The sequence below is a fragment of the Lagenorhynchus albirostris genome, chromosome 15 (genome assembly GCF_949774975.1).
Source record: "Lagenorhynchus albirostris chromosome 15, mLagAlb1.1, whole genome shotgun sequence".
In the NCBI taxonomy this organism is placed as follows: domain Eukaryota; kingdom Metazoa; phylum Chordata; class Mammalia; order Artiodactyla; family Delphinidae; genus Lagenorhynchus; species Lagenorhynchus albirostris.
In genome coordinates this window covers 23,349,848-23,376,686 of record NC_083109.1, presented here as the reverse complement: position 1 = coordinate 23,376,686, position 26,839 = coordinate 23,349,848, and the positions used below count along the sequence as shown (strand labels likewise).

The following is a 26,839-nucleotide window of genomic DNA, read 5'->3' as shown; positions in this document are numbered from 1 at the left end:
CCCTGACATAGGAACAGTCCATTTTGTCAAAATATTTGCTGGTTTCATCAGTTTTCCCAAGAGGTACTCTCATTTTCTTGTTATTCAAGTCATTCTCTCCTGGAGCCCCCTGTGTTCTCTTGCCAGTGTTCACTGGTCTCATTCTGCCCTGTCCTCAGTTGTCAGTGAGGATTTGTGTGATTTGAGAGCTTCTCCACCCTTGTCATACTTACTTTCACAGACTTCACTTTGTGGGATGGTATCACCAGCGTAAGTCCATTGCCAAGTAAGTCCATCGTGCCAAGGGGGAGCATCCTAGGTTAGAAGCCCCTCAAGGGTGGGCGTTATACCTCGTTCAGCCTGTATCCTTGCCAGGGTCTAAACAGTGCTGGATGAGGCTGGTGAGGACATAGTCTTTGGAGACAGACCCAGTTTCAAGTCTGGGCTCAGCCACTTGCTGTGTGATTCTGAGCAGGTCACTTCACCTCCTCAGACGTGTCTCCTTACCCCCTGTCGAGTGGAGCCAGTGGCAGTGCCCTCTCAGTTACTGTGCAGCATATCTGTGAAAAGCTCTCAGAACATGGCTTTGCACATAGTCACCCCTAAATAAATGTTAAGTAGAACCTGTTTCATTTCAAATGAGTGAATGGAAGGTTGCGGTCACAAACCCCAGAAAAGGTTTATGGTCGTGCAGACCGGGCACGTTGCCTAGAGGTGTCTGGCGCATCATGAAAAAATCAGGAAATACGGGGCCTAAACAAGGCAGCTGGGCTTAAAAATCTCTTTCATCGATAGCAGGCTGACCATAGGCCGGCACTGTGTTTTATAAACATTATCCTATTTCATCCTCATGAACCTTTAAAGTAGGATTTACTACTTCCTTCTTTCCCATGAGGGAACAGAGGCCCAGAGAGGTGAAGTAACTCATCCAGATACACGCATTCAGCGAGACATGGAGCTAGGATTTAAAGCTAGTTTGTCTGACATCCACATACTAACCCTTGTCTACACTTGCCTTGCTGTATTCTGATCTCAGGTTTCTGGAAGCCCTTCTGTGAGGCCTACTTCAGGCCTAGGGCACTGGGCCATTCTTTGGGAAGCAGCTGTGGGATCCTCTGAGCCAGAGGTCTGTGCTGCCCTGAGGTGGTTGTTATTGGTACAGCAGGCACACTTCTGCCCAGTGCCCAAGAGGGGAGGAACGAGGCAGGGAGGTAGAGAGTTGGGATATTCAAACTGCAACTGGGTTTTCAAATGGTTGTGGACACTGGCTGTTTGGAAGAGGGGCTGGGAGCTGTCTCTATGCAGTAACTTCAATGTTGTTGCATCCCCAGGTGAGGGAATATGTCTCCAGAAAGGTCCTACCTGAGGAAGCCCCCGCTCGGAAGCTGCTGGACAGAGGCGGAGAGGGGCTGCTGAGCTCCCAGCACCAGTGGCAGTTTAACCTGCTGACGCACGTGGAGTCTCTTCAGGACGAAGTCACGCATAGGATGGACTCCATTGAGAAGGAGCTGGACGGTAGGGCTCCCTCCTTGGCTCCCTGCACTTGGCAGCCACTGTGGGCCCGCCGGGATGAGCTGCTCTCCAGGCACAGCTGTGTTCTTGTCTCCTCTCTGTCAGTCTCACCACCTTCATTCTCCCCTCAAGATGGCAGAGCCTTACTTTTAGTATTGATCGGGCACTTCTAAGGTTTGTGCAATGTCAGGGGTCCTGCCTCACTTTCCCAGTCCCTTCTGCCAAGGAGAGTGTGCAGAAGAGCAGCTGGACTCTGCCTGCGGGTAATGTGTGATCTGAGCAGATCTCTACTAAGCCAGTTCTGTGGGGAATTGAAACTTTGACGTATTTGAGCTTTTAGGATGTCTGAGGATTGATCTGAAAACACCTTTTTTTTTTTTTTTGTGCGGTACACGGGCCTCTCACTGTTGTGGCCTCTCCCGTTGCGGAGCACAGGCTCCAGACGCACAGGCTCAGCGGCCATGGCTCACGGGCCCAGCCGCTCCGCGGCATGTGGGATCCTCCCGGACTGGGGCACGAACCCGTGTCCCCTCCATCGGCAGGCGGACTCTCAACCACTGCGCCACCAGGGAAGCCCTGAAAACACCTTTTATTTCAGCCTTTCTTAAAATCTAATATGAAGCCTTCTCCTCTTTATCAGTAGAGATTTAAGAACTTGACTAAGTCATTTATGTAGCCCCTGGATATTTGTCCCAGATGTTAGTGGTAACAAATGGGCTTGGAGGACTGAACTCTTGATCCCCAGGATGTTGTCAGTTTGCTTTTTGAAGTCAGGCTTCCTTCTTGATTGTTTGTTGTCTTATTCTCTTATTTCCTAATTATTTGTTTTCATCCTTAGAAAGGAGACTGATTAAGAAATAAATGTTCTGTTTGAGGATTCTGAGTACAGCCAGGCTGTTATTACTGTAATTGGGGATGAAATAACTCAGAAGAAAAATGCCATGTGTTATGTAAGCGAGGGTCACAGGTATGGCTGAGGCCGGGCCAGGGGAGGAGAGCTGCTGTGAGGGGAAGTGATAACAGGAAGGCTTCCTGGAGCTCCTGGGACTGAAGTGGAGCCTTGAAGAGAGTGATGTTTTCTGCTACAGAGGGGGTGACTGAGGGTGGATGATAAGAGGACTGGCTCGACTGGGAAAGGGTTGGCCCTGTTGGAGGACAGTGCCAGGGCGAGAGCCTGACACGCCCTCATGCTTTCTTTCCTGCCCCGGAGGCAAACCTGCGGAACCAGGAATGGGAGGCCAGTCCAGGGTCCATTGTGAGGGCATTTCTGGAAGGCAGAGTGTTTCTGTCTCTCTTTCACTCCTGAAAGGTTTCCTTGGGCTCCTTAGAACTGTAGCTGATGCCAGGTCTGTGAAAAACCCTGCTATTAGAAAGCTGAAAGAGGATCGAATGCCAGACTGAAAATTGTAGAGTTTCAGACAGTGGCGGTAGAATTGGCTCTGGGTCCCTGAAAAGAGGCTTAGCACCATGGAAACAGGGCGAAGGTTCTGTTGTTGCCAAAGGAACCTGCCCCTAGGGGAGAAGTCAGAGCCTTCTTTCTTTCTTCCTTCCTTCCTCCCTCCCTTCCTCCCTCCCTTCCTTCCATTTTATTTTTGGCTGCGTTGGGTCTTAGTTGCCGCACGCGGGATCTTCATGGCGGCATGCGGGATCTTTTGTTGTGGCGTGCGGGCTTCTCTCTCTCTGGCTGTGGCACACGGGCTCCAGAGTGTGTGGGCTCTGTAGTTTGTGGCACGTGGGCTCTCTAGTTGAGGCGTGCGGGCTTAGTTGCCCCAAGGCATGTGGGATCTTAGTTCCGCCACCAGGGATCAAACCCACATCCCCTGCACTGGAAGGCACATTCTTTAACTGGACCACCAGGGAAGTCCCAAGCTTGGGCTGCTCCAGCCCTGAGTTCACTGAGTGATCAGTGTGGCCAGGACAACAAGCCTGGGCTCCCTTCTCTGGCCTTCCAGAGGACTCTTGTGTCCTCCATCTGGGGCCACATACTCTGTTCTTGTTCTGATATTCCAGGCTCTGAGAGGTACTGGAAGCATGAAAATCAATTATAAAGTTTAAAGATTTTATTCAGGTAAACAGAGTTTGCATTGTATTTAATAAAGATTCATCAGAATCCCATTTTATTTCTACTATCTTCATTTCATCTAAATACCACCAAGATAAACAGCTTTTATAGGAAGTTACATACAATATTCCTTTTTAAAAAGTCTGATAGGCTATTGTATTGACTTTAAAAAATGTCATTGTTTCAGTGTTAACCATTATTTAATAACTTACGTAGTTGTGTGAACAGTCTTATAAAACTAAAAGATAAAAGATATTTAATGACCATAAAAATACTGAATCTTTTAGCATTAGAAAGATTTTTTTTTTTAATGTTACCTTAGTGAGCATTGGCCTCTATCTAGATTGTCTGGGGGACTGTATTTGAAATGAAACTTTACCTTTATAACCTGCTGCCTTTCTTGGAATCATGATACTGTTGAGAAGCTGTTGAGCTTCCTTAAAAGAGAAACTTGGGGTGATGGTCCAGCACCTGGTGTGGAGAGAAGCCTGGCTTGTTGGATGCTGGGGTCCAGAGGAGGTGCTGTTGGCTCCCACAGTTCTGGGTCTGGTCTTCTTCGTTCCTGCTAGAGAGAAGAATTCCACCTTAGGGGCTCCAAACACTCCTCTTAACCAAGTTCAGACACTATGAGTGGCCTGTGCTCTTCTAGTCTGCACACTGACTGATGCTTTTCTCCCTGTGCGTGCCTGCTGGGTCACCATGGTGTTGGGGGACGTCTTGGGTGAGCCCGAACCACATCTGAGGTAGTTCCAGTAGCTTTAAGAGGGGCCTCTCAGCAATTGTAGGATCATCTTGCCCAGGACAGACTGACTGACATTTTCTCTTGGAATCAACCCAGCCAGCCTTGACTGCCCAGATGGGCTCTTACGGCATTAACTTTGAGTCTTTTCTCCATTTACTCTTTTTTTTAAAAAAAGATTTATTTATGCATGCATGCCAGGTCTTTGGGATCTTCGTTGCTGCGTGTGGGATCTTTAGTTGTGACATGTGGGATCTAGTTCCCTGATCAGGGATCAAACCTGGGTCCCCTGCATTGGGAGCATGGAGTCTTAACCACTGGACCACCGGGGAAGTCCCCCCTCCATTTACTCTTGTGCTCTTTAGCTGAGCAGTTCCTGTCTCTCTCTAGTCTGTGGACTCCTTTTTCTTTTTCTTTTTTTTTTAATAAGACTGTTGTATTGAAACTGGTCACTACGGAGTTTTTCTTGCTCAGGAGGTCACTGGTCACTGTCATTTAACTTTGATCCTTTACTCTTGGTTTTCAAGTTCCGTCTGAGAAGTCAGTTTTGTATTTCTTATTTTCAAGTCCTTGTACTTGTTGGGATCAGGAGGAGGGAAGGCTCCTCCTCCTTGGAACCCCCGAGTGCCAACAAGAAATCTGATGGAGGAAGGTGAACTCTGAGGAGCCCGAGCGTTCAGTGGGGCATATCGCTGGACTGTTCCTGCATTCTCTCACTGCCTCTGTCAAGAGCCTACTATGTACCAGGCATAGTTGAGTGTTAGGGATATAATGGTGAGTAAGGCAGACTCTGCCTCTGCTCTCATGGAGCTTGATCTTATGTTAGAGACAGATATTAATTAAATCAACCCGTTATGTTTAATTATAAACCAGGATAAGTGCTCCAAAGGAGAGCAAGTGATAGCATAGCACCTGTGACACAGGGACCAGATTCAGATTGTAGAGTTGGGGAAGGCTTCCCTGAGAAGTAACTTGCAGGGAACAAAGGATTTAGAAAGGTGGGAAGGAAGATGGAGGGCTGGTCTGAGGAGGGCAGAGGATTGTGTATGAGGCTGCAGGCTTCTTGAGGAACAGGCACTGCATGGTCTTCCTCTTTCTGCACTCTGGCTCCAGGGTCCAGATGGTGCTCAGTAGAGGTTGGTGCACAGACTAGAAAGGCTACGGGCAGGCCAGGGTAAGCACAGGGCCTACCTGGAGGGGCTGGCTCTTGTCAGAGGTGCAGGGCTCCAGAATGGCCCTTCCGCAAATGCCAGAGCTTAAGGGAGTGGCTTGGGGAAGAACAAATATCTTTCTATAGAGAAATTTCTGCTCTCAGAAGCAAGACAGCTTTTTAGATATTGAACTAATTGTAGTCAAGTTTGTTAGTATCTGGACATTTTACATTAAGTACTTAGAAAATAAAATCAGAGTGTTCTGTGCTACTGATGATAGGAATCAATATGAAGCAGATCAGAATTTATGGAGACAAAAATAGACCATTTCAAGTCCCTTTAGATTCTAATTTTTCTTCACAGAAGGCTAAAACACCAGGCTCTCTGATTTTCAACATGGGAAGGCCTTATAAAGATGGGGCGGTAACACTGAGAAAGGTGGGTCCTTCCAAGCCGGCTAGACTATAGAGCTGCATGAATGCAGTAGTCACTAGCTATGTGTGGCTATTTAAATTAATTAAAATGGAATAAAATTTAAATTCAGTTCCTCAGTTGCACTAGCCACGTTTTCAGTACTCAGTAGCTACATATGGCTAGTGGCTATATTAGACAACACAGACATAGCCCATTTCCGTCATTGCAGAAAGTTCTGTTGGACTGCACTGCTCTACAGCATTTGAGCTTTGTCCTAGGAGTAATACTTTGCAGAGAGGGTGATGAGGCAGTGTTGCCTGAAATGGCCCTCCCTCCCCGCCCCCCATGAGTGGTTAGGTGGGATAAAGTGCTGAAATTCTTGCAGAGCAAGTGTTGAGAACTCACCGGGTGCTCTCTCTTCTGCCTACAGTGTTGGAGAGCTGGCTGGACTACACTGGGGAGCTGGAGCCCCCAGAGCCTCTGGCCAGGCTTCCGCAGCTCAAGCATTGCATCAAGCAGCTGCTGACGGACCTGGGCAAGGTGCAACAGATCGCACTCTGCTGCTCAACATGAAACTGGGCACCCCACACTAATGGGGGCACAATCCTGGGGCACCTGTAGGAGGAGCTTCACATATTTAAATAAATAAACCTAGCATGCCGAATGCACGTGACACCGACTGACTTCAGGGATCTGGGCAGGGGTGTGATGGACTTGGACAAAGAGGCCGTTTTGGCTGCTGGAAGGGAGGGCACTCTGATCTCGAAGCCTACCAAGAAGGTAGCAAATAGACTCTTGGGATTCCCTTCTTCTGTGCACATTGTTGAATGGAGAGTGAGTCTTTTTGCACAAACTTCACTTGAAATCGTGCCACTGATGATAAATGGAATGAGAGCCAAAAAAGTTTAGTCGGAAACAGTTGTAAATTCAACTTGCAGCTTATTTAATTGACTTTTCTGTCAGGTTGGGGCACATGCCAAGCCTTCTGGTTTTCTGCCTGGCATGAATTTAGGCAGCAGGCATCATTTTCGTTTTTCCAGCTTCGTGGGAATGTCGTGACTTCACCGTTCTGTGGAGGTTGGGAAGGAGCAGAGGCCTTGGCCGCCCTGTCTTCTTAGAACTCTTCACTTTCTCACCACCTCTCTTGCATGACTTCATGGTACCGGGGACAAGTTTTGTATGCTTTCACCCCAGAATTGGCTGGGTTGTGTCTTTTGTAGCAGAACCCATACAGCCTGTGGAAGAACTAGAATCTCACTGTAATAAGAATCTAGGAGGAATTCCAAACTGAAGCAGGCAGGGTCTGGAACCCAAAGGACAGCATTTTCTACCCACTTCTTGACAGCTTACCAGTTCTATTTAATGTCCAAAAAATGGTTCCCCCAAATTTGAACTCTCACTGTAAAGATTTGTTACAAAGAATGTGGTTTGGGGAATTACCTTACTTTGTATTGTTGTAAACAAACCAGATTCTACATCTGCTGCCGCTTTTCTCCTTCCCCGAAGGGTATATGTTCAGTAGTTGGCATTTTCAGAATTGTTTTAATATACTTTAACACTTTAAATTTCCTGTTCGTATTATTTTGTGAGATCAAGGTGATTATGCTGCTTAAGGTCCAGGTACAGTTTGTACCTTCTGAGACAATATTTGTTACTCTTCCAGGTTACGGTTCCACGTGTAATTGTTTTGTTTTTCCTTACTAGGCAAGTTAAAGAAAATGTTCCATGCTTTGAGGAGTGACCCATTTTACCATTTAGTTTTCCTATCACTAAAGGCAAAAATCAAAGCACATCTATCCATTAACACTCACAAGTTAATTATGGGTTTATGAATCTGTAATGTTATATGCTGCAAATATTTACTATGTAAACGTGAAGTAGCCAATATCTCAATAGCAATGACAGTATCTCCGGTGACCTTTGGGATGGTTAGGCTTTAAGGTACAGGTCATTGCGGTCACAAAGCCCTCTGTACCAAGATCTGTTTCAAGGTATGCTTTGTCTAGTAATTTAACTCACCATTTGATATAAAATGAATTTAGGACAAGTTGACCTGCTGTAGCTCATCCATCAGAGGGAATACATGTGGCTATGACATCTGTAATAAAGCTGACACAATTCCTCTGTAAGAGGTTGTTTCCCATTGCTAATGTTGGTGTTTCTGGTGTGGGAAGAAACGCTCAAGGAGTATGCATGGCATCTGTGTTTTGCATAATTTATCAGACGGCCACATGATAAGAACTGTGTGAAGCTTGTCTGAAAGGGGAAGAAACAGGATGATTTTCTGTAGCCACAACTGTGAGGTATGGTGACTTATTAGATTACTGATTTTTCTTTCCTGAAAACACATTTGGGCATAACTTCTGGGGAAGCTGTAACTTTAAGGGAGTCAATCTCATGTCTTTTTCAAGATGAAAGAAGAAACTGAGTTACCCTAATTTTGCCAAGTGGCCATTATTGAGTTTACTGTATGCTTTTTGTAAAGGAAATAATCCCATTTCACTCATTGTGACCTTTGTCCTTAGGGAAGCAGGGGGTGACTCCAAGTTCTGATAACCCCAGTGTGCTTCCCTAATTTAAAGCCATGTTGAGGGGCTCCATCCCCAATTCCTGGGTCAAGTTGAATTAACCCCAGGCTGGAGCACTGGAAACTGTTATTTGCAAATATTACTGTTACCATTTAGAAATATGTACACTACCTAAGTTTTCTTTTGAGAAAAACTATCCACCTATTAAAAAAATTGCCTTGACAAAAACAGTTCTGGTTTGACTAATCATTTTGTTTAAGTGATGAGTGTATGCAAGGTGGACCCTTGATGAGCCAACATTGCACTGTGGATACATATCTATGTTTACGCGCTATTAGAACAGAAGGCGCTGTATATAGAAATGTTGCTTTGAAGCAATATTTGCAAAACATGCAAACTTCTGTATCTGTATTTGGAAAAAATAAAACAGGTTTTTGTTGCTACGTTTCAGTCATTTGTTATAGTTATCTACCCTTTTTTTTTTTTTTTTTTTTTTTGCGGTATGCAGGCCTCTCACTGTTGCGGCCTCTCCCGTTGCGGAGCACAGGCTCCGGACGCACAGGCTCAGCAGCCATGGCTCACTGGCCCAGCCGCTCCGCGGCATGTGGGATCTTCCCGGACCAGGGCACGAACCCGTGTCCCCTGCATCGGCGGGCGGACTCTCAGCCACTGCACCACCAGGGAAGCCCTACCCTATTTTTTTTTTAATAAATTTATTTTTCTTTTTATATTTATTTTTAGCTGCATTGGGTCTTCGTTGCTGTGTGCAGGCTTTCTCTAGTTGTGGTGAGCGAGGGCTCCTCTTTGTTGCGGTGCACGGGCTTCTCATTGCAGTGGCTTCTCTTGTTGCAGAGCATGGGCTCTAGGCATGCAGGCTTCAGTAGTTGTGGCACACAGGCTCAGTAGTTATGGCTTGCGGGCTCCAGAGTGCAGGTTCAGTAGCTGTGGCACACGGGCTTAGTTGCTCCGTGGCATGTGGGATCTTCCAGGACCAGGGCTTGAACCTGTCTCTCCTGAATTGGCAGGCAGATTCTCATTAACCACTACACCACCAGGGAAGTCCCATCTACCCTGTTTTTAATGTGCATTAATTTTCTATAAACATTACCTTTTAAAGGAAGTCTGCTTTTACATTCTTAGTAGACGTATCTTCTGCAGGGAGGCAGCTGCAGGCTTAAATCCAAAATCCCAAGGACGTATGCAAAATACTTTTGAATTCATTTAAGTGTCTTTAATATTCAAAAGTAAAATGCCCCACACCACCCTCTAGCCCAGTCTGGCTCATGCTTTGTGATGTGAGCTGCAGGACTATTCAATTTTTGATTGTTGAAAGCAGTGCAGGGAAAATAGGTCTGGCCTTCCCTATATTAAAAGATGGCACCCACTGCAATTAGGACCCTTCTGAGGGCAAGCCAAACGGCCTATGAACCCCAATCAGCTCCTTCCTGGGTGTGCGTAAGACTCAAGGAATGGAGTAGGCTCTAAGGTTATACTGCAGAGCTTCCCTGTTCTTGCCACATTGCTTCTTCCCTTCCTAAACAATTATGCTTATTAAAAAAGTTGAGGGAGGCAGTTGGAGAGACATTAAAGTGAGTAGCAATCCATTAGTTCACACCAGATATGCTCCTTACATCTTTCAAGAGCCTTAAAATTTGGTAAGAAAGGTGAGTATAGAGGCTTAAGCCAGAGCTCACAAACAAGAACTAGCCTATCTCTGTAAACACCGGCACTAAACACTTACTAAAATAGCCCTATAACTTGGGCCTTTGGGGAAGTCTGTGCCCAAAGGGCAGGCTGATGGAGCAAGCTGGTGGCAGCATTGGTATAGCAGTAGGCAGTTAAATAAGCACCTAGTAGAGCCAGCTATTTGCCGGCACGACCCACCGCCATCTACAAGACAACAGAACACTGTCATCTGTTCTCTTAGGAAAACAAGCTCAAATTCTAACTAGTGAGAGGTAGGGGCGACGATGGAACACAGGCTGCTGGAGCCCTCATTACATAGACTCCACAAAACAAAGGAAACCCAAGTGCGACGCTGGGGAATGCGCAGGAAAAAAATTTCCCAGATGTGGCGGCCCAGGCCTAACCAACACATAATGATCCCACAAAAGCCAACGATGGCCACGTGAATGAGAAACAAAGGCTTTATTCTCATGGACTCCCAACTTGATTCGCCACCAGCCAGAAAGGAGGTTGGAAATAGGTTCGGGAAAATAAGCACGATAAAGGACGAACGAAAAGGACACACGAGACTGCAGGAACTGCCAAAACTCATTTTTCATTAACGCGTAATGGGGAGCCAGGCTCAGGGCCTCGGATCTGATCACGGCTCTAGTCCAGAGAGCGCCCGGGCCGGGCCGCCCGCAGCTCTGCCGCTCAGCCGGTGATGCGCACGTCCGTGCGGCGGCGAAGCCGCCGGGCCCGCGCTGCCTCAGGCAGGATGGCGAGCAGCTGCTCCTGCACCAGCATCTCCACGATCTGCTCCTTCGTACGGATGTCGGGCCGCAGCCACTGGCGGGAGAGCTCCCGCAGCTGTCGGAACGCCTCCCGAGGGCCTGCCGCGTCCTGGTAGCGGAACTGCCGGAATCGCTGGCGGAACGTCTCCGGGCCGGGCCGGGAGCCGCCAGGGCCTGGGGGGGATCGCGGAGCGGCTTCGGCAAACGGCGCGGAGGCCAGGGGTGCGGGCCCGAGGGGCAGCTCCAGGGCGGCGGCGGCCGCCGCGGGAAACGTAGGATTCGCTTCGGGGACCGCGGCGTTGAGGCTGGACGATTCGGGGCCAGGCGGTGGGGTCTCAGGAGTCGAGGAGGAGCCCGTAGAATTACGCTCCGGGACTGAGCTCAAGCCGGCCCCTTCCTCTTTCCCCGACAGCGGCGCGAGGCTCTCGGTTACTGCCAAGCTCGGCTCACTTGCCGCCATGACTCCAACTCTGGACGTCACCCTTTGTCCGGCAGCTGTGGGCGCAGCACAGCGTCTGCTACGGGGCAGGGTGAAGAGGGAGACGTTTCCGTTAAAGGGCGGAGCCCGCGCGACCCAGAGGGAGAGTGGCGGTGGGGGCCCCCAGCCTACCAGCGCCAGCAAAGCGCCTGGGACGGCCGGAAGTGGGCGTCCAGGCTGGCTTCTCTATGGTGAGCTCGGCGCGCGAGCGTCCGGAAGCTGAGTCCGGGCTCCCGGAAGCGGCGCCCTCTCGCGTTCCTGAGTCCCGGCAGGAGGCTGTGGCTACCGCCAGCCCGCCGACCAGTCGAAGCGTGCAATGGCTGGCTCCGGCTGGTGGCGCCTACGAGCACCAGTTTTAGGAGAAGGAGAAGTCGAAGAGTCGGAGGAGGAGCCGGAGGAGGGGTCGGAGGAGGAGTCGGTGCCGGAGCCGCCGCTCAAGCCCAAGCCCAAGCGGAAGCCCAAGCCTAAGGAGAAGGGGCCCAGAAGGGTCCCTCTCCGCCTAGATCGGTTCGGCTTGCAGGTGACCTAAGTCTGCTCCTGCGTGCGCGCCTCCTTACTTGACCCTGATTAGGATGATGGCGAACCAATGGCTCCCGGGGGCTGGCGCCCGGCGGGTGGCGGGAGCGGGACGGCGGTCGGGTGCTGGAGGAGGGCCCAACTCGAGAAAGTTCTCTCGCTCACTCAAAAGAGGAGGGCAGTACACCCGCCTTGTGGCGAGGATGACACAAGATAACGTGTGTAAGATCTGCAACACACGTAGTAAAAGTTGCCCTTTTTATGGCACAAAGTAAATGCTCAAGAACTTTTTGCCATTACGATTTTGCTTTTTGGCGTGGCCTCTGAAACCAAGGGACAGGTGGCTCTGTGGGTTTTGCTTTTAATTTCAGGATTCCTAAATAGACTAAATGCGTAGCCTCATATAGTGGCCACTAGCCCCATATGCTTACTGAGCCCTTGACATGTGGCTAGTGGGAATTGGGTTGTGATGTAATGTTAAGTACAGCCAGGACTTAGTATGAAAAAAAAATGTAAAATATCTCAGTAATTTTTTATATTGGTTACATGTTGGATTGGTAGTATTTTGCATATATTGGGTCAAATAAAATATATAATTAAAATTAATTTCACGTGTGTCATTTACTTTTAAATGTGGCTACTAGAAAATTTTACATTACGTATATGGTTTTCATTATACATTCGTTGAATGGTAAAACTGTGCTACCCTATTGGAGTCAGGCTGCCTTGGGGGAATCTCCGAAGGGTTTATTTGCCTTAGGCCAGAGTTGCGGAGAGGATTAAATAGTGAAGACTTTGGAAAGAAAGGGCTTTTTAAATGTTTGTCTTCATTAAGTAAATTGCTTCATTAAGTAAAACATTTTCAATTGTTTGTCTTCATTAAGTAAAAACCTAATTAGTAGTTATGAGAATTCAGTGAGATGATGCAGGTAAAAGCATGTAGCTCTGACAGCCCTTTGGTAAGTGATATTCTTTTTGACAACTGGCTCACAAATATGTTTTGTATGTATTTTACAGACTGGGAAACTAAGGGAGAGACAGGGGTCTCTTATGAAGATTCTGTATAACCCTTGCAGTACCTTTGATTTCTATGCAGAATGAGTGGGCCTCTTTAACAGCCATCAGCACACCAGTGGCCCTGATGTAAAACTTGCCTCCCCCATAGGATGTGCTCTTGTAAATGGGTTGAAGTAGATCCTCACAGAACAGTTTCCACAACCTGAAAGCCTTGAAAGTCATCACAATGGGTCTTTAATGTTTTTAGTTAGTAATATGTAAAAATTGAGAGTTCACGTGCAAATCTGGATTTCCAGTTTTTCTTGAAAAAGTGGACAAGCTGGCTGCACCGGACCCACCCACATTCCTGCCAGTTAACAATTAGCTGGAGCTGAGTCTCCTTCCTTTAGACAGATACTCTGTTCCAGTGAGGTTCAGTCCCCACCCACCATTCCCTATTCTCTGAAATAGAATGTTGTTTCATGTTACATTAACATTCAGAAGAGTTCATTTACTATTGTTCTCAGGTTGTCGTTTTCCTTAGAGCCAATATTTTTCCCTATTTTCTTTTCAAAGATGGGAAAACAGGGGCCTAGAGTTTGTCATACCTACCAGCTTCAAACCTTTCCTTCCTCTGCCAGGCCTCTTGGCAGTTGGGTTTGCTGCCCTGAGTGAACCAACAGTCCTATTTCCTGTGTGGTAATAGGCAGTCGGTATCCAGGGCTAAGGGAGCCCACCAAACTCTGAAGAAGGATGAGGGGTCCTGGAAGTCTTCACTCAGGAGGGGACCTTTAAGCCTAGACTCAAGAAGAAAAAGGGTCGAGTTAGGGACATTCCAGGTAGAAGGCACTGTCTGTACCAAGGCACAGAGTGAATGGGAACAAAGCTTTGTGGAAACTGCAGACTGAGGTGAGGTCTGGGGAAGGGATAAGAGCTGAGGTTGGAAGGTCAATTAGAGGTTAAATCATAAAGAGCCTAGAATTCCATGTTGAAAAATTGAATCGTCCTCTTGCAGAAGGGAACGAACTCTTGTGGTACTGGGAATCACGAGTGTTAGAGCTCTAGCCCATTTCTTCCATCCCTATTGGAATCACAGAACATTGGAGATAGAAGGAGACATCTTAGAGTTCTACTAGAATTGTCGAATGTTAGAATGGAAGGGACCTCAGAGATTAAATCCAAAATCAGTTTCAGTTATAAGCCCCCAAAATCTATTTTTAAAAAAATAATACCTCTTCCTAGAAGAAGGATGCACTTACATACTTCTGCATACAATTTCAGGTAATTTCAGATAGCCTTGAACCCATCCGGAGGACTCAGGTTAAGTTTAAAATATATATTTACGTGCATTCTATTCTGAATTTTGCAGGTTAAGAAATCAAGATACCAAGAGGCAAAGGATTGGTCGAAAATCAAAAACCTAGTAAGTGTTTCCAGGAGGACAAAATTCTTTTGACTTCCTAGTCCAATGCTTTTATCATATTAGACATTTTTATTAGCACTAGTTGGGAGCTCCCATGGGAATGCATGATAATTCATTCATCTCATATCACTTAGCTTCCGACACAAGTCCTGACTCCCAGCTGACACTCAGTAAATGTTTTTTTTTTTTTTTTTTTTTGCGGTACACGGGCCTCTCACTGTTGTGGCCTCTCCCGTTGGGGAGCACAGGCTCCGGACGCGCAGGCTCAGCGGCCATGGCTCACGGGCCCAGACGCTCTGTGGCATGTAGGATCCTCCCGGACCGGGGCACGAACCCATGTCCCCTGCATTGGCAGACAGACTCTCAACCACTGCGCCACCAGGGAAGCCTAGTAAATGTTGATTAAAGAGGACAAGCAGTGGATTGCAGACCATGCCTGTGAAAGGAGAGCTCCAGTAATGATTTCCAGACTCTTTCAGACAGAGGTTTTGTTGTCTTTTGATGGCACACTGTTGGGGGTTGTGGAACAGAAGCCTAGACACTTTTTTTCTTTTTTTTTTTTCGGTACGCGGGCCTCTCACTGTTGTGGCCTCTCCCGTTGCGGAGCACGGGCTCCGGACGCGCAGGCTCAGTGGCCATGGCTCACGGGCCCAGCCTCTCCGCGGCATGTGGGATTTTCCCGGACCGGGGCACGAACCCGTGTCCCCTGCATCAGCAGGCGGACTCTCAACCACTGCGCCACCAGGGAAGCCCCGATACTTTTTTTTAAAAAGCTTTTTATTTGGAAATAATCATAGATGCACAGAAAATTGCAAAAAGAGTGCAGACTTCACTTAGTTTTCCCCAGTGGTAACATAACTGTAGTGCAATATCAAAACCAGGGAATTGACATTGATGTAATCCACAGAGTTTATTCAGTTTTCACCAGTTTTATATGCACTATTTGTGTATGTATATAGGCCTATGCAATTCTGTCACGTGTAGATTAGTGCAATGTTACCACCATAAATACCTAGAGATGTTTGATCATCACAAACGTCCCTCATGCTGCTGCTTTATAATTACACCCATTCCTTTCCCATACGCTGTATCCCCAACCGCAGGTAACACTAATCTATTCTCCATCTCTTTAATTTTTTTCATTTCAAAAACGTTGTATAAATGGGATCATTTAGTATGTAACTTTTGGAGATTGGCTTTTTTTTTTACTCAGAATAATTCCCTGGAGATTCTTCCAGGTTTTTGTGTGTATCAATAGTTTGTTCATTTTTATTGCTGAGTCATAATCCATGGTGTGGATGTACCATGGTGTATTTAACCAGTCACCCATTGAAGGACATTTGAGTTATTTCCAATTTGGGGCTATCACAAATAAACTTGCTATGAATTCTTTTATAATATGGCCTTAGGTAAGTCGTATACGCTTCCTGAGCCTGGGGATAATAACTACCACACAGAATGGCTCTGAGGAGTCAATGAGAGAATATATGTAAAAGAACTAGTACCAGGGCTTCCCTGATGGCGCAGTGGTTAAGAATCCGCCTGCCAATGCAGGAGACACGGGTTCGAGCCCTGGTCCAGGAAGATCCCACATGCAGTGGAGCAACCAAGCCCATGCACCACAACTACTGAGCCTGTGCTCTAGAGCCTGTGAGCCACAACTACTGAGCCCGCATGCCACAACTATTGAAGCCCGTGTGCCTAGAGCCCGTGCTCCGCAACAAGAGAAGCCATCGCAATGAGAAGCCCGCGCACCGCAATGAAGAGTAGCCCCCATTCACCGCAGCTAGAGAAAAGTCCACATGCAGCAACGAAGACCCAGTGCAGCCAAAAATTAATTAATTAATTAATTTAAAAAGAAAAAAAGAACTAGTACCAGGTCTGGTATTATTTAGATGTTCTTTAACTTCTTACATCAATGTTTTATAATTTTCAGCATACAGAGCCTGCACGTATTTTGTTATACCTAAGTATTTCATGTTTTTAGTGCTACTATAAATGGTATTGTTTAAAATTTTTTGATTTTTAATTGTTTGATAGTATATAAAAATACAATTGAATTTTGTTTAGTAACTTGTGTCCTTCATTAAACCAGGAAACTCAGCCCCGCTGGGGTTGTTTCTTCAAGTTTTTACTACCCTCACTCCCAAAATCCACTTGGCATTATTTGCTTTTCAGATTCTGAAGTTGGTTGCTGTTTGTATTTTGTCCAGAGTTTTTAGTTGTAACAGATGAGGGAGAGAGGCTGTAATGGGATTACTCCATCTTGGTTGCTACTGGAATTCATTATTTATTCTGATACTCAAATTATCTCAGATTTGACCAGTGGGAGCCCCTTCAGGCTGACTTCTGTGTCCTTCTGATACATCTCCATCATTTTTTGAGTATTTTCTTATTTTCTAGCATATCTTGTACCTTCTCTGTCTCAGCTCAGGATTCAGTCATTTCTCCAAGAAACCCTTGTTCTTTTAGTGGAGAATGGTGTTTAGAAACCAAGATTTGGGCAGTGGGTTTGTTCATTGCTGTTGGAATGGTCACTGCTCCTAGGCGCTCTCATGGACAGAGGGAGGGTATATATGTATGTATATACGGTAAGTGCACGTACATTTATATCTGTTTATTTCTACACCTATCTATATATATTGAAATCCATGAGTTCACGCCAACACATTCAACTCCAGTCCAACACCACAGGGTTTATCCTAGTTTTCTCTCTTTCTATACATTTAATTCCCTTCTTTGACAGAGAGAAACCTGGCTCTCACGGTCTTCTTTGACCAGCCCTCCTGAATGTAACCAGTCTCCTGTTGTTGCACACTAACCCTGTCCCCCACCACCATGCCCTCACCCCAGTCCCCTCACCCTGCTCAGGGCTCCAGCACCTTGTGCTACCCCACCACAGCCTCCCTCTACCCCCAGACAGATGCCTGCTATGCCTGGCCTCAGCTAATGGCTTCTAAACAGAATCATTCAGGAAGGGTGGGGGACGGGGAATGAAACCATACCTCGAAACCTCACACCTTAGGTGGGATTCACACCCAGTTGCACCTCAGATGGGACTTGACCCACAATCTCTGGCTTAGGAGGGTACTCGAACCCACAGTCTCCCAGCTGAAACCGCACACCTGGGCTCAGAACATAATGAAGCTCAGGTTCTTTACGTCTCAGCGCAGAAGGAATTCAACAAGAGGCAAAGTGATAGGCAGGAAGTAGATTTATTAATATAGGATGCCTGTGAAGGATACAAGTGGGCAGGGAAGAGGGATCTGCCCCAAGAATTAAGTGGGCTACGTTTTTATAATCAAAGGAAAAATGAGGACGGGGAGAAGACCACCTTTGTCCTCTTCATTTGTAAAGATGTAGCAGGAAAATGGGGCACAAGAGGATGGTCACGTCCCAGGTCTTGGGTGAGTTCCTGGGACAGGCCACCAAGTGAGGGTCCTTGGCCTCGCACAGGAAAGAATTCAAGAGCGAGCCATTGTAAAGTGAAAGCAGAGACACACATTCCATAGGCAGAATGCAGTTCGTCTTAAAAGGCGAGAGAGGCCCTGGGAGAAACACTCCACAGAGTGTGGGCCGTCTCAGAAGGTAAGAGTGGCCCAGAAATATGCGGTGGTTAGTTTTTATGGTCTGGGTAATTTCATAGGCTAACAAATGGGAGGATTATTCCGACTATTTTGGGGAAGGGGTGGGGATTTCCAGGCATTGGGCCACTGCCCACTTTTTGGCCTTTTATGGTTAGCCTCGGAACTGTCATGGTGCCTGTGGGTGTGTCATTGAGCATACACTAATGTAATACAATGAGTGTATAATAAGGCTCAAGGTCTAGTGGAAGTTGAATCTTCCGCCATCTTAGGCCTAATTGGTTCTAAACAGTTTTTGTCGTATCCTTAACAGCTGTGTCATTCTTTTCAAGGTTGTGCCCTGCCCCCTTCCCCCCTGTGTCAGCAACATACTTTTTTTTAAAACTTAAAAAACAATTGTGGTAAAATACACAAAAACAATTTACCATTTTAACCATCTTTAAGTGTACAGTTCAGTGACATTAAGTACATTGACATTGTCCTGTAACTGTCACTACCATTCATCTCCAGCACATTTTCATCTTCTCCAGCTGAAGCTCTGAACCCATTAAACAATGACTCCCCATTCCTGCCTCCTTCCAGGCCCTGGTAACCACCATTCTACTGTCTCTATGAATTTGACTCTTGTAGGTACCTCATACAATATTTGTGCTTTTGTGTCTTATTTTAGTTAATATTTTCAAGGTCCATCCACATTGTAGCCTGTATCAGAATTTCCTTCCTTTTTAAGGCCAATTTTCCACTATATATATGGCACATTTTGTTTGTTTATCTGTTCATTTGTCAATGGACATTTGGGTTGTTTCTCCCTTTCGTTTTTGTTTTTTTCCAAATAAATTTATTTATTTATTTATTTTTGGCTGCGTTGGGTCATCGTTGCTGCACCTGGTCTTTTCTCTAGTTGCAGTGAGTGAGGGCTACTCTTTGTTGCGGTGCACGGGCTTCTCATTGCGGTGACTTCTTCTGTTGTGGAGCACGGGCTCTAGGTGCACGGGCTTCAGTAGTTATGGCTCAGGGGCTCTAGAGCGCAGGCTCAGTAGTCGTGGCACATGGGCTTAGCTGCTCCGTGGCATGTGGGATCTTACCGGACCAGGGCTCGAACCCGTGTTCCCTGCACTGGCAGGTGGATTCTTAACCACTGTGCCACCAGGGAAATCCCTGTTTCTCTCTTTTGACTATTGTTTATAAAGCTGCTATGGACCATGGTGTACAGAAATCTCTTTTGAGTCCCTGCGGTCAATTTCTTTGAGTATATACTTGTTACCCGAAAAACTGGGTTCACCTCTTGGTGAGTATCGAGCCAAAAGACACAACCAAGCTGAAAATCCGGAGAAGGAAGAATTTATTATTACTTACAGTAAGTAAGGAGACCACTGGGGATCTTTCCCAAAGCAGTGTCTCCCCAAACAGCAAAATCGGGCAAGTTTTAAACCAAGGGCACATGCATATTCATGAAGGGGTTTGAGCGGTCAACAGAGTCCAAGCTTTAGTTCATTGAAGTCACTAAAGGGTCAGAAAAGGTCAACATCATCATCCCTTAGGTTCCAGTTGATGTAATGGTAGAGTGTTTCAGGCCAATCTTTACCACTGAAACAGAACTGGGAATCTTTACAACTGATTTATAATCTTTGCTATTGTTACATCTTGTGCCTAATACTGAGACCTGTTCAAGGACAAGCCTGTGGCCAGGCTTAGATCACAAAATGTCTTAGGTCAAAAATGACGACTCGGGCTTCCCTGGTGGCGCAGTGGTTGAGAGTCTGCCTGTCGATGCAGGGAACACGGGTTCGTGCCCCGGTCCGGGAGGATCCCGCATGCCGCGGAGCGGCTGGGCCCGTGAGCCATGGCCGCTGAGCCTGCGCGTCCGGAGGCTGTGCTCCGCAACGGGAGAGGCCACGACAGTGGGAGGCCCGCGTACCGCAAAAAACAAACAAACAAACAAAAATGACGACTCTTATGTCAAGAAAGCTATGTCTGGTTCTCTTTCTCTGGGGACCCCCTACCCTATCTTCTTACATACCCAGAAGTGGAATTGCTGGATCATATGGTAATTCTGTGTTTAATTTTTTGAGGAACCACCTTATGTTTTCCACAGCAGCTCCACCATTTTACATCCCCACCAACAATGCACATGGGTTCCAATTTCTCCTCATCCTTGCCGACACTTGTTATTTTGCATTACTTTTTAAAATGTGAGATGTTAAATAGAAAATTTTTAAATAAGCTACCAGTGATCAAGAAATTCAGATTTTCAACAGATTTGGTAATCCTATAATTTCATTTACACACACCACATACTGCATACATCATTCCAGGGGGCCAGCTGTGCTCATGGTGAAGAGGAAGCAGGTTCCTCTTGCTAATGAGGTGGTTTGGATAAAAAGCCCCAGGCTATTCCATTTGTGTGTGTATGTGTGTGTGTGTGTGTGTGTGTGTGTGTATGTGTGTGTGTATGTATGTGTATGTGTGTGTATGTTTAATTTTTTATTATGAAGTCTAAGAGGCTTGCTCTGGTCTCTACTATTAACTTCTTTTTGATAACCTTTTTTATCATATATGTTTGATCTTGGGATGAAGGTCTGTTTTATCTTTTGATGTTTTGATGAACTGAAGAAGATAACTGGTCTAGGGTGCTCAATCTAACCCTCTGTATGTAATTATGTTTGTAACTAACTCTTATTATTAGTAAGTCTCATTCTTGATAAACCAGTGTAAATTCAGTAGCCTAGATACTTCATCATCTTTTTGCCTTTTTCTCCTTTCACTGATTTCTATTCAGTTGCAACCCTCCTAGTTCCCAGTTTCAATGAACCTGTTTTTACTGTGGTGCTCTACCAGTAGCTCTGTGTTCCTTATTGTACTGCACTGATTTTGTTTTATTACTTAAAAACTGATTCAGTCATTTGAATAGGTGAGATGTATATACATATAGATAGACAGATAGATAGTACAAAATTCAAAAGTCAAAAAAAGAGTAATTAGGACTTCCCTGGTGGTGCAGTGGTTAAGAATCCGCCCGCCAGTGCAGGGGACACGGGTTCAATCCCTTGTCTGGGAAGATCCCACATGCCGCGGAGCACCTAAGCCTGTGTGCCACAACTACTGAGCCGGCACGTCACAACTACTGAAGCCTGCGTGCCCTAGAGCCCGCATTCCACAACAAGAGAAGCCACCGCAATGAGAAGCCTGTACACCACAACGAAGAGTAGCCCCTGCTTGCCACAACTAGAGAAAGCCCGTGCGCAGAAACAAAGACCCAATGCAACCAAAATAAATAAACAAGTAAATAAATAAATAAAATAAATTAGAAAGTTCACACTGACCTTTAAAAAAAATGATAATTGTTATACTTCTGCTTTTCTTCATCCTTTCCTATCCAGTTTTAATTATTATTGTTAGTTCCCTTTATATCTTTAAATGTGCTTAGACATGTTTCTAGGTTTATCAGATTTAGAAGGTATCTTAAGATTTACAGCTATAAAAGTTGAAGAAACCCATGTGCTTAACCCTCCCACTTTCTTGCCGTCTGTGTCTCCATACTTGTTAGCTATATTATTTCTTGGTTCCCTTTTAATTGTTCATTTCCAACTCTTTCACTTGCTTTTTGCAATCTTATCCTCTGTATTCAGCAAAGCTCACCTCCTTGTTGATGTTTCTGAAATTACCTTCACTTCTGAGGTGTTGTTGGTTTTTTTTTAATACTTTCTTTCCTGAGCTCTGCCAGTGCCATCTCCTCCAGCTGCTTCATCATCTCTTCTTTGAACTATAGCATCCTTGCTTTGATCTCTTGCTTTAAAATTCATTAAGCTCTTTGAGTCCTTTGCTGTTCATGATTATCATCTGTTTCATGTTAATTTTTGTGTTTTTTATGGTGAGTGCCTTTTATCTAATATTTGTTTTCCTTGTTCCCTGCCTCCCCCCTCCCACTTTTCTGTAATATATTTATATAGGTCCGGTGCTATTTATTTTTTTACTATAACTCCCCTTCAAGTGAAGTGAGTTCTTCCTGGTCAAGCTATTTGTTGGAGTTCTGCATGGAGAGGGCACTAGAGTAGAATTCCAGACTGGCAGGAAGTCCTTTAAGGTCATTAGCGAAGCTCCTTAGGACAAGGGTTTTGTGTGAGTGAATCGTTTTAGTTTTTTCCTCTTCCCGGCAGATGGAGCTTGGCAGCTGCAGAGTTGCAAAGATGGCATGTCTGTGTGTTTCCCTGGTCCATTCCCTGCTTCTCCTTGGTGCCAGTGGTACCACGGAGGCTCCCAGAGCCAGCCCTTACATCACAGTCCCAGTGTTCAACAGAAGGTGTTGTTGGTTCTGCCTTCAAGGTGCATGACCCTCTCTGGAGGACTCAGAGCGCTGCCAGCTCTCTTCCCCTGAGACCTCAGTCCCAGGCCTTCTCTATTGACTTGAACCCTCTGTGTCTTCTCGGCACTTGCCGTTTCTTCATTGACACGATGGGTTCCTACTCTGAACACCTTTGCCAGAGGGCTTGTTCTGCCACTGGATTGCTCAGCCCAGAAATGCTGGCAAGTGAATGCCCTTAGGAGCAGCCCTCAACCAATGGGACAGCCCTGAGGGGTAGGGGAGCAAAATTTCCCACCCCAAAATGTGTCTCTTTGGCATTAAGATTAATTTAACCTGATTATTTTTAAGAAACAGAAACCTCAAGAAGTCTTTCTTTTTACCTCCCCCTTAGCTACCTAGAGAATTTAGATTAAGGGCCTGGAATAGAGCTAATGCCAGAGATACCTGCAGAGAATATGAGCTGAGTGTGGTGGGGGAAACGTGCAGGACCTTAGTGATCAGAGTCCGAGTCCGTTGTGTGTCCCATTGTCTCTGCATGACCCAGGAAACATTTGTTTACCAAATTTTTTTTTTTTTCTATCTCCAAGTAGAATTGCCTTCCTCCCCTTTGAAGTCTCAAACCACAACCCCCAACATCCTCTTTCATTTTTAGCTGAAGAAGCTGAAATTTAAAGTGAGGATTTTGGCCATTTTGGCAAATTACTCAGTTTTCCCAGGTCTCTCCCAGGTATACATGTTATTAAACTTTTGTTTGATTTTCTCCTGTTAATCTGTCTTATGTCAATTTAATTCTTAGACCAGCCAGAAGAACCTAAAAGGGTACAGAAGAGGAAAATTTCTTCCTCCCTGACAGAGGCATGCTAAGCCTGTTGGAACCCCAAATGCCAACAAGAATGACATGTTCGTTAATGTGTATGCCTCTCTCAAAAATTGTTTTTAATGTATGAAGAAGAGCAGATGATTCTTCTCCTTAGTCATCTAACATGATACATCATATTTATGCATTCTCTATTGACCATCCTTGCATTCCTGGAATGATATGCTATTTTAAAGTGTGCTATTGAATTTCATTTGCTTAATATTTTATTTAAGATTTTTAAAACAATATTCGTAAGTGAAATGAATCTCTAGCTTTCTCTTTTCATGCTACCTTTATCAGGTTTTAGTATCAGTATTCTCCTTGCTTAATAAATAGAATTTGATAGTTTTCCTTCTTCTTATTCTCTGGAACAGTTTGAGAAACATCAGGATTATTGGACATTGCCTGTGAAAACTTCAGGACCTGGTACTCTTTTCTTTTTTGGTGGTAGTGGTGGTGAGAAAGCTCTTTTACAACTTTCTCTATTTCTCCTATGAAAATTAGTCTATTAGATGTTTTCTATTTGGGTCACTTTGGTAAATTATTTTTTCCTAGAAAATGACTCATAAAATCCTAGTATTTAAGTGTTGACAACTAATTCAAAAATTTTTGAAAACTCTGTCAAAACTTGCCAGCAGGCTAGATATGGCCTGTAGACTACCATTTTGCAACTCCTGATTATAGTCAGAGGATTTTAGACCTGAAAGAGGCCATATAGATCCTGTACCAGGGGTTGCAAATAGGTAACATGCTCACAGGTAACATGGTTGTGTGAGGTGAGGACTTTGGTGAATTGAAGAGCCCATTCCCCAACTAAAGATAAAGAAGTTAAGTTTTCACAATATTTTAACCAAAACACCATGTGGGTCAAATAAAGCAGTCTGCAAACTCAGTTTGGCCCATGGGTGGCTGGTTCGTGGCCTCTGCCAGTTTAACCCCACTTCCTGCCATACCTCCTAGGTGTCTCACTTTCCAGCCACATTTTATGCTCCCTGAACAAGCCCTGCCCTTTCTTCATGTATCTTTATAGCTTTATTCTAGTGAGACGACCACAGCTGGCGACAGATGAAGTTGGGAGTGTCTACTTTTGAGGTTCCATCAGGTTTTTGGTTCTACCTACCGGCATCCTCTAATGCCCCTCATTAGCCTGGTCCTCTCCATGTCACTTGGATCCTGAGGCAACTCAGGGGCAACTTAGGGGACTGGTGGGACACCCCCCTGTCCATATCTACCTCCTACTGTCTCTTTGGCTTTCCCCATGTCCAGTAGTCATTTCTCTCTGAAACCCTCTAAACATTTGTAGTAGGGGATCTTCTTATATTTTCTTCCTCAAGTCTAGGTCTGGGGTTGGGGAGGCAACCACACTGCTTCTCTCTCTTTCTCTCTTTTTCTGAAACGTTTTCTTCCTGTTTCTTCCTGAGTTCTTTACATCTTTTCTCCAGGTAAGGGGGGAAAAACCAGTTCTATCTCTTCTCACCTCTGTAAGTGATTAGTGTCTCATCCCAGGACTGGTGGCCTTTGAGTTTAGCAATTTAGAGCCTGAATATTTCTTCCCAGCTGTCCAGCTGTCCTCACTGTATTCAGTACCCTTCCTTGGCTGTCAGTCTCGGGGGGCTTAGCTGGATAAGAATGGCACATCAGGCGGTAACTTGAAATCACAGTTTTTCACTGAGGATTCTAGTACAAGAGCAAGATGAGATTTTCAGCTGCCATCTTTGATCTAGTAGAAAAAAGTACTTTATAACCGATATGCTTCACTTTTGGAAGGACCTCAGAGTCCTTGAGTTCCAGTCACCAAATATCTTTGAACACTTGGCACCCCGTTTGGTTGAGGACTTCCAGTTTGCTGAGTGTTCCTGATTTGCTGGTTTAACAAGGTTTATAGGATAGTGCCAGGCACCTACACTCCAGGCTCATCTCCAATTTTGAAGCCTCAGAGTGGTCCCCAGGCTGAGGTTTTGGATGTCCTCACGCCAAGCCCAGAAGCCTCCTACTTTCTTTAAGCTGGCCCTGTGACTCTGGCAGTCATTTAGCTACTTTGAGCCTTAGCCGCATGCAGGGAGTGGGTGTGAAGTCCCTCACCTTATAATAGTTGTGAGGATTAACTAAGATAATACCTCTGAGTGTGCACTAAACGTTAGATTCCCAGATTCCAGTTACTTCCCACTGCCCTCTCTTCCTTCCAGACTCTTCCAGTGTGACATAAGGAGGTTCTGAGAATAGATTTGTTAGAACGAGGCTTCCATCCACTGTTGGTTGGGGATAAGGAATGGAGAGGAGCTCTTACCTTGCCACTGAGGGAAACTTTGTTTCTAGTATAACTGGATTCTTGGGAAAAGACTTGTGGTCCTACCCTTGAAAAGCAAAGGGGCTGTTGTGCCATTTGCCAGCTCAGGAACCATGAAGAGATATATGGTGTCCCATTCCTGGCAGATCCTGAAGAAGGAATTGGTGAGGAGTGTCAAGGACCCCGGGAGGGAATAGTGGAAGACTGAACAAACAGGTACTTTCAGGAAAGGAGAGGCAGGTGGAGGAGGCGGCCTCGGATAAACATGGCCACCCTGTACCTTTTGGAGTCACAAAGGAAAGACTGAATTCTGACCCCTGCCCTGTAGGCTACTCTGCCCTTGGCATTGGCTACACTTTGAGCCCCTGAGGACTGCTCTGTACTCACCCTTCTTGCTATTAGGAGAGTCAGAGAGAATAAGGCCCAGCATCAGGGTAGAGTAATAGGTTAAACTTAAGGACTCTGGAGCCAGACTTCCTGGGTTTAAATCCCTATCACCTATTAGTCGTGCGGCTAATATTAGTATTAGGCAAGTTACTTGATTTGCTGTGCCTGTTTTCTCTTCTGTAAAGGGTGATGATAACAGTACCAATATCAACTGCATTGATTTGTTATTGAGGATTAAATGAGTCAATACATATAATAGGCTTAGAATAGAGCCTGACAATGGCAAATTGTATTCAATAAATATTAATTTTATTAATAAAGCTTTTCCCCGTATTTCCTTTAGATATGTAATTTTTAAAAAATATTATAGTTACAGGTAGAGCACCTCACCATCTCACTCTGTTTCTCCTCACTGGCAACAACTTTCCTGAGATTGATATGTACCCTTCCTGTCTATATTTTAAAATTTTTATTATATCTGTGTGTATCCATAAGAACCTGCAGTATGCGGCACATTTTAAAAAATGGTGTCATAAATGGCATCTCATTTCACCTTTTTTCCACTCAAAATTGTGTGAGCTTTACCCGCATTGACACACACTCTAGCACCATGTCCAGTCCTGTGACTCTACCTGATGTATTTTTCTTATTTGTCCCTAAAACGTCTTTTACAGCTTGTTATTATGAACCAGGAGCCAATCAAGGTTCATATTTTGCATTTGTTTGTATGTCTCTCTTTTTTTAAAAATAAATTTATTTATTTGGCTGTATTGGGTCTTTGTTGTTGTGCGTGGGCTTTCCCTAGTTGCGGCGAGCGAGGGCTGCTCTTCGTTGTGGTGCGTGGGCTTCTCATTGTGGTGACTTCTCTTGTGGAGCACAGGCTGTAGGTGTGCAGGCTCAGTAGTTGTGGCTAGCGGGCTCTAGAGCGCAGGCTCAGTAGTTGTGGTGCACGGGCTTAGTTTTTCCACGGCATGTGGGATCTTCCCGGACTAGGGCTCAAACCCATGTCCCCTGCATTGGCAGGTGTATTCCCAACAACTGCGCCACCAGGGAAGCCCTGTTTGTATGTCTCTTGAGTATTAGTCTAGAACAGCCCCCTCACTTTGTTTTTTTCCTCATGCAACTGACCTTTATTTTAAATAAATTTATTTATTTATTTCTT

The 26,839-nt window shown here is 45.5% G+C and overlaps 3 protein-coding genes across 10 annotated transcripts in view; 2 read left to right on the top strand and 1 right to left on the bottom strand.

Moving 5' to 3' along the window:
• PHF20 (PHD finger protein 20) overlaps positions 1-8,828 on the top strand; it is a 133,111-nt gene extending 124,283 nt beyond the window's left edge. For all 3 annotated transcript variants that reach the window (XM_060122866.1, XM_060122868.1, XM_060122867.1), the window contains 2 exons: positions 1,311-1,494; positions 6,288-8,828. In XM_060122866.1, coding sequence (XP_059978849.1) covers positions 1,311-1,494; positions 6,288-6,430 — 327 coding nt within the window. In that variant the 3' untranslated portion in view covers positions 6,431-8,828. The remainder of the gene's footprint in view (positions 1-1,310; positions 1,495-6,287) is intronic.
• A 1,686-nt stretch (positions 8,829-10,514) lies between these two features.
• On the bottom strand, positions 10,515-11,504 carry SCAND1 (SCAN domain containing 1). The gene has a single exon (XM_060123337.1). The coding sequence runs from the start codon at positions 11,302-11,304 to the stop codon at positions 10,765-10,767; it is 540 nt and encodes a 179-aa protein (XP_059979320.1). The 5' UTR covers positions 11,305-11,504; the 3' UTR covers positions 10,515-10,764.
• The window catches only part of CNBD2 (cyclic nucleotide binding domain containing 2), a 74,368-nt gene continuing 58,084 nt past the window's right edge, over positions 10,556-26,839 (top strand). For 2 of the 6 annotated variants that reach the window (XM_060123336.1, XM_060123335.1), the window contains exons 1-2: positions 10,559-11,842; positions 14,204-14,257. The gene's annotated coding sequence lies outside the window, so the exon portion shown is untranslated. Of the gene's footprint in view, positions 11,843-14,203; positions 14,258-26,839 lie in introns of all 6 variants that reach the window. The other 4 variants (XM_060123334.1, XM_060123332.1, XM_060123331.1 and 1 more) reach the window with 4 other exon arrangements.

Bases quoted from the DNA above. Each gene is read 5' to 3' on its own strand.
- SCAND1 (XM_060123337.1), bottom strand. From the start codon at position 11,304: ATGGCGGCAAGTGAGCCGAGCTTGGCAGTAACCGAGAGCCTCGCGCCG.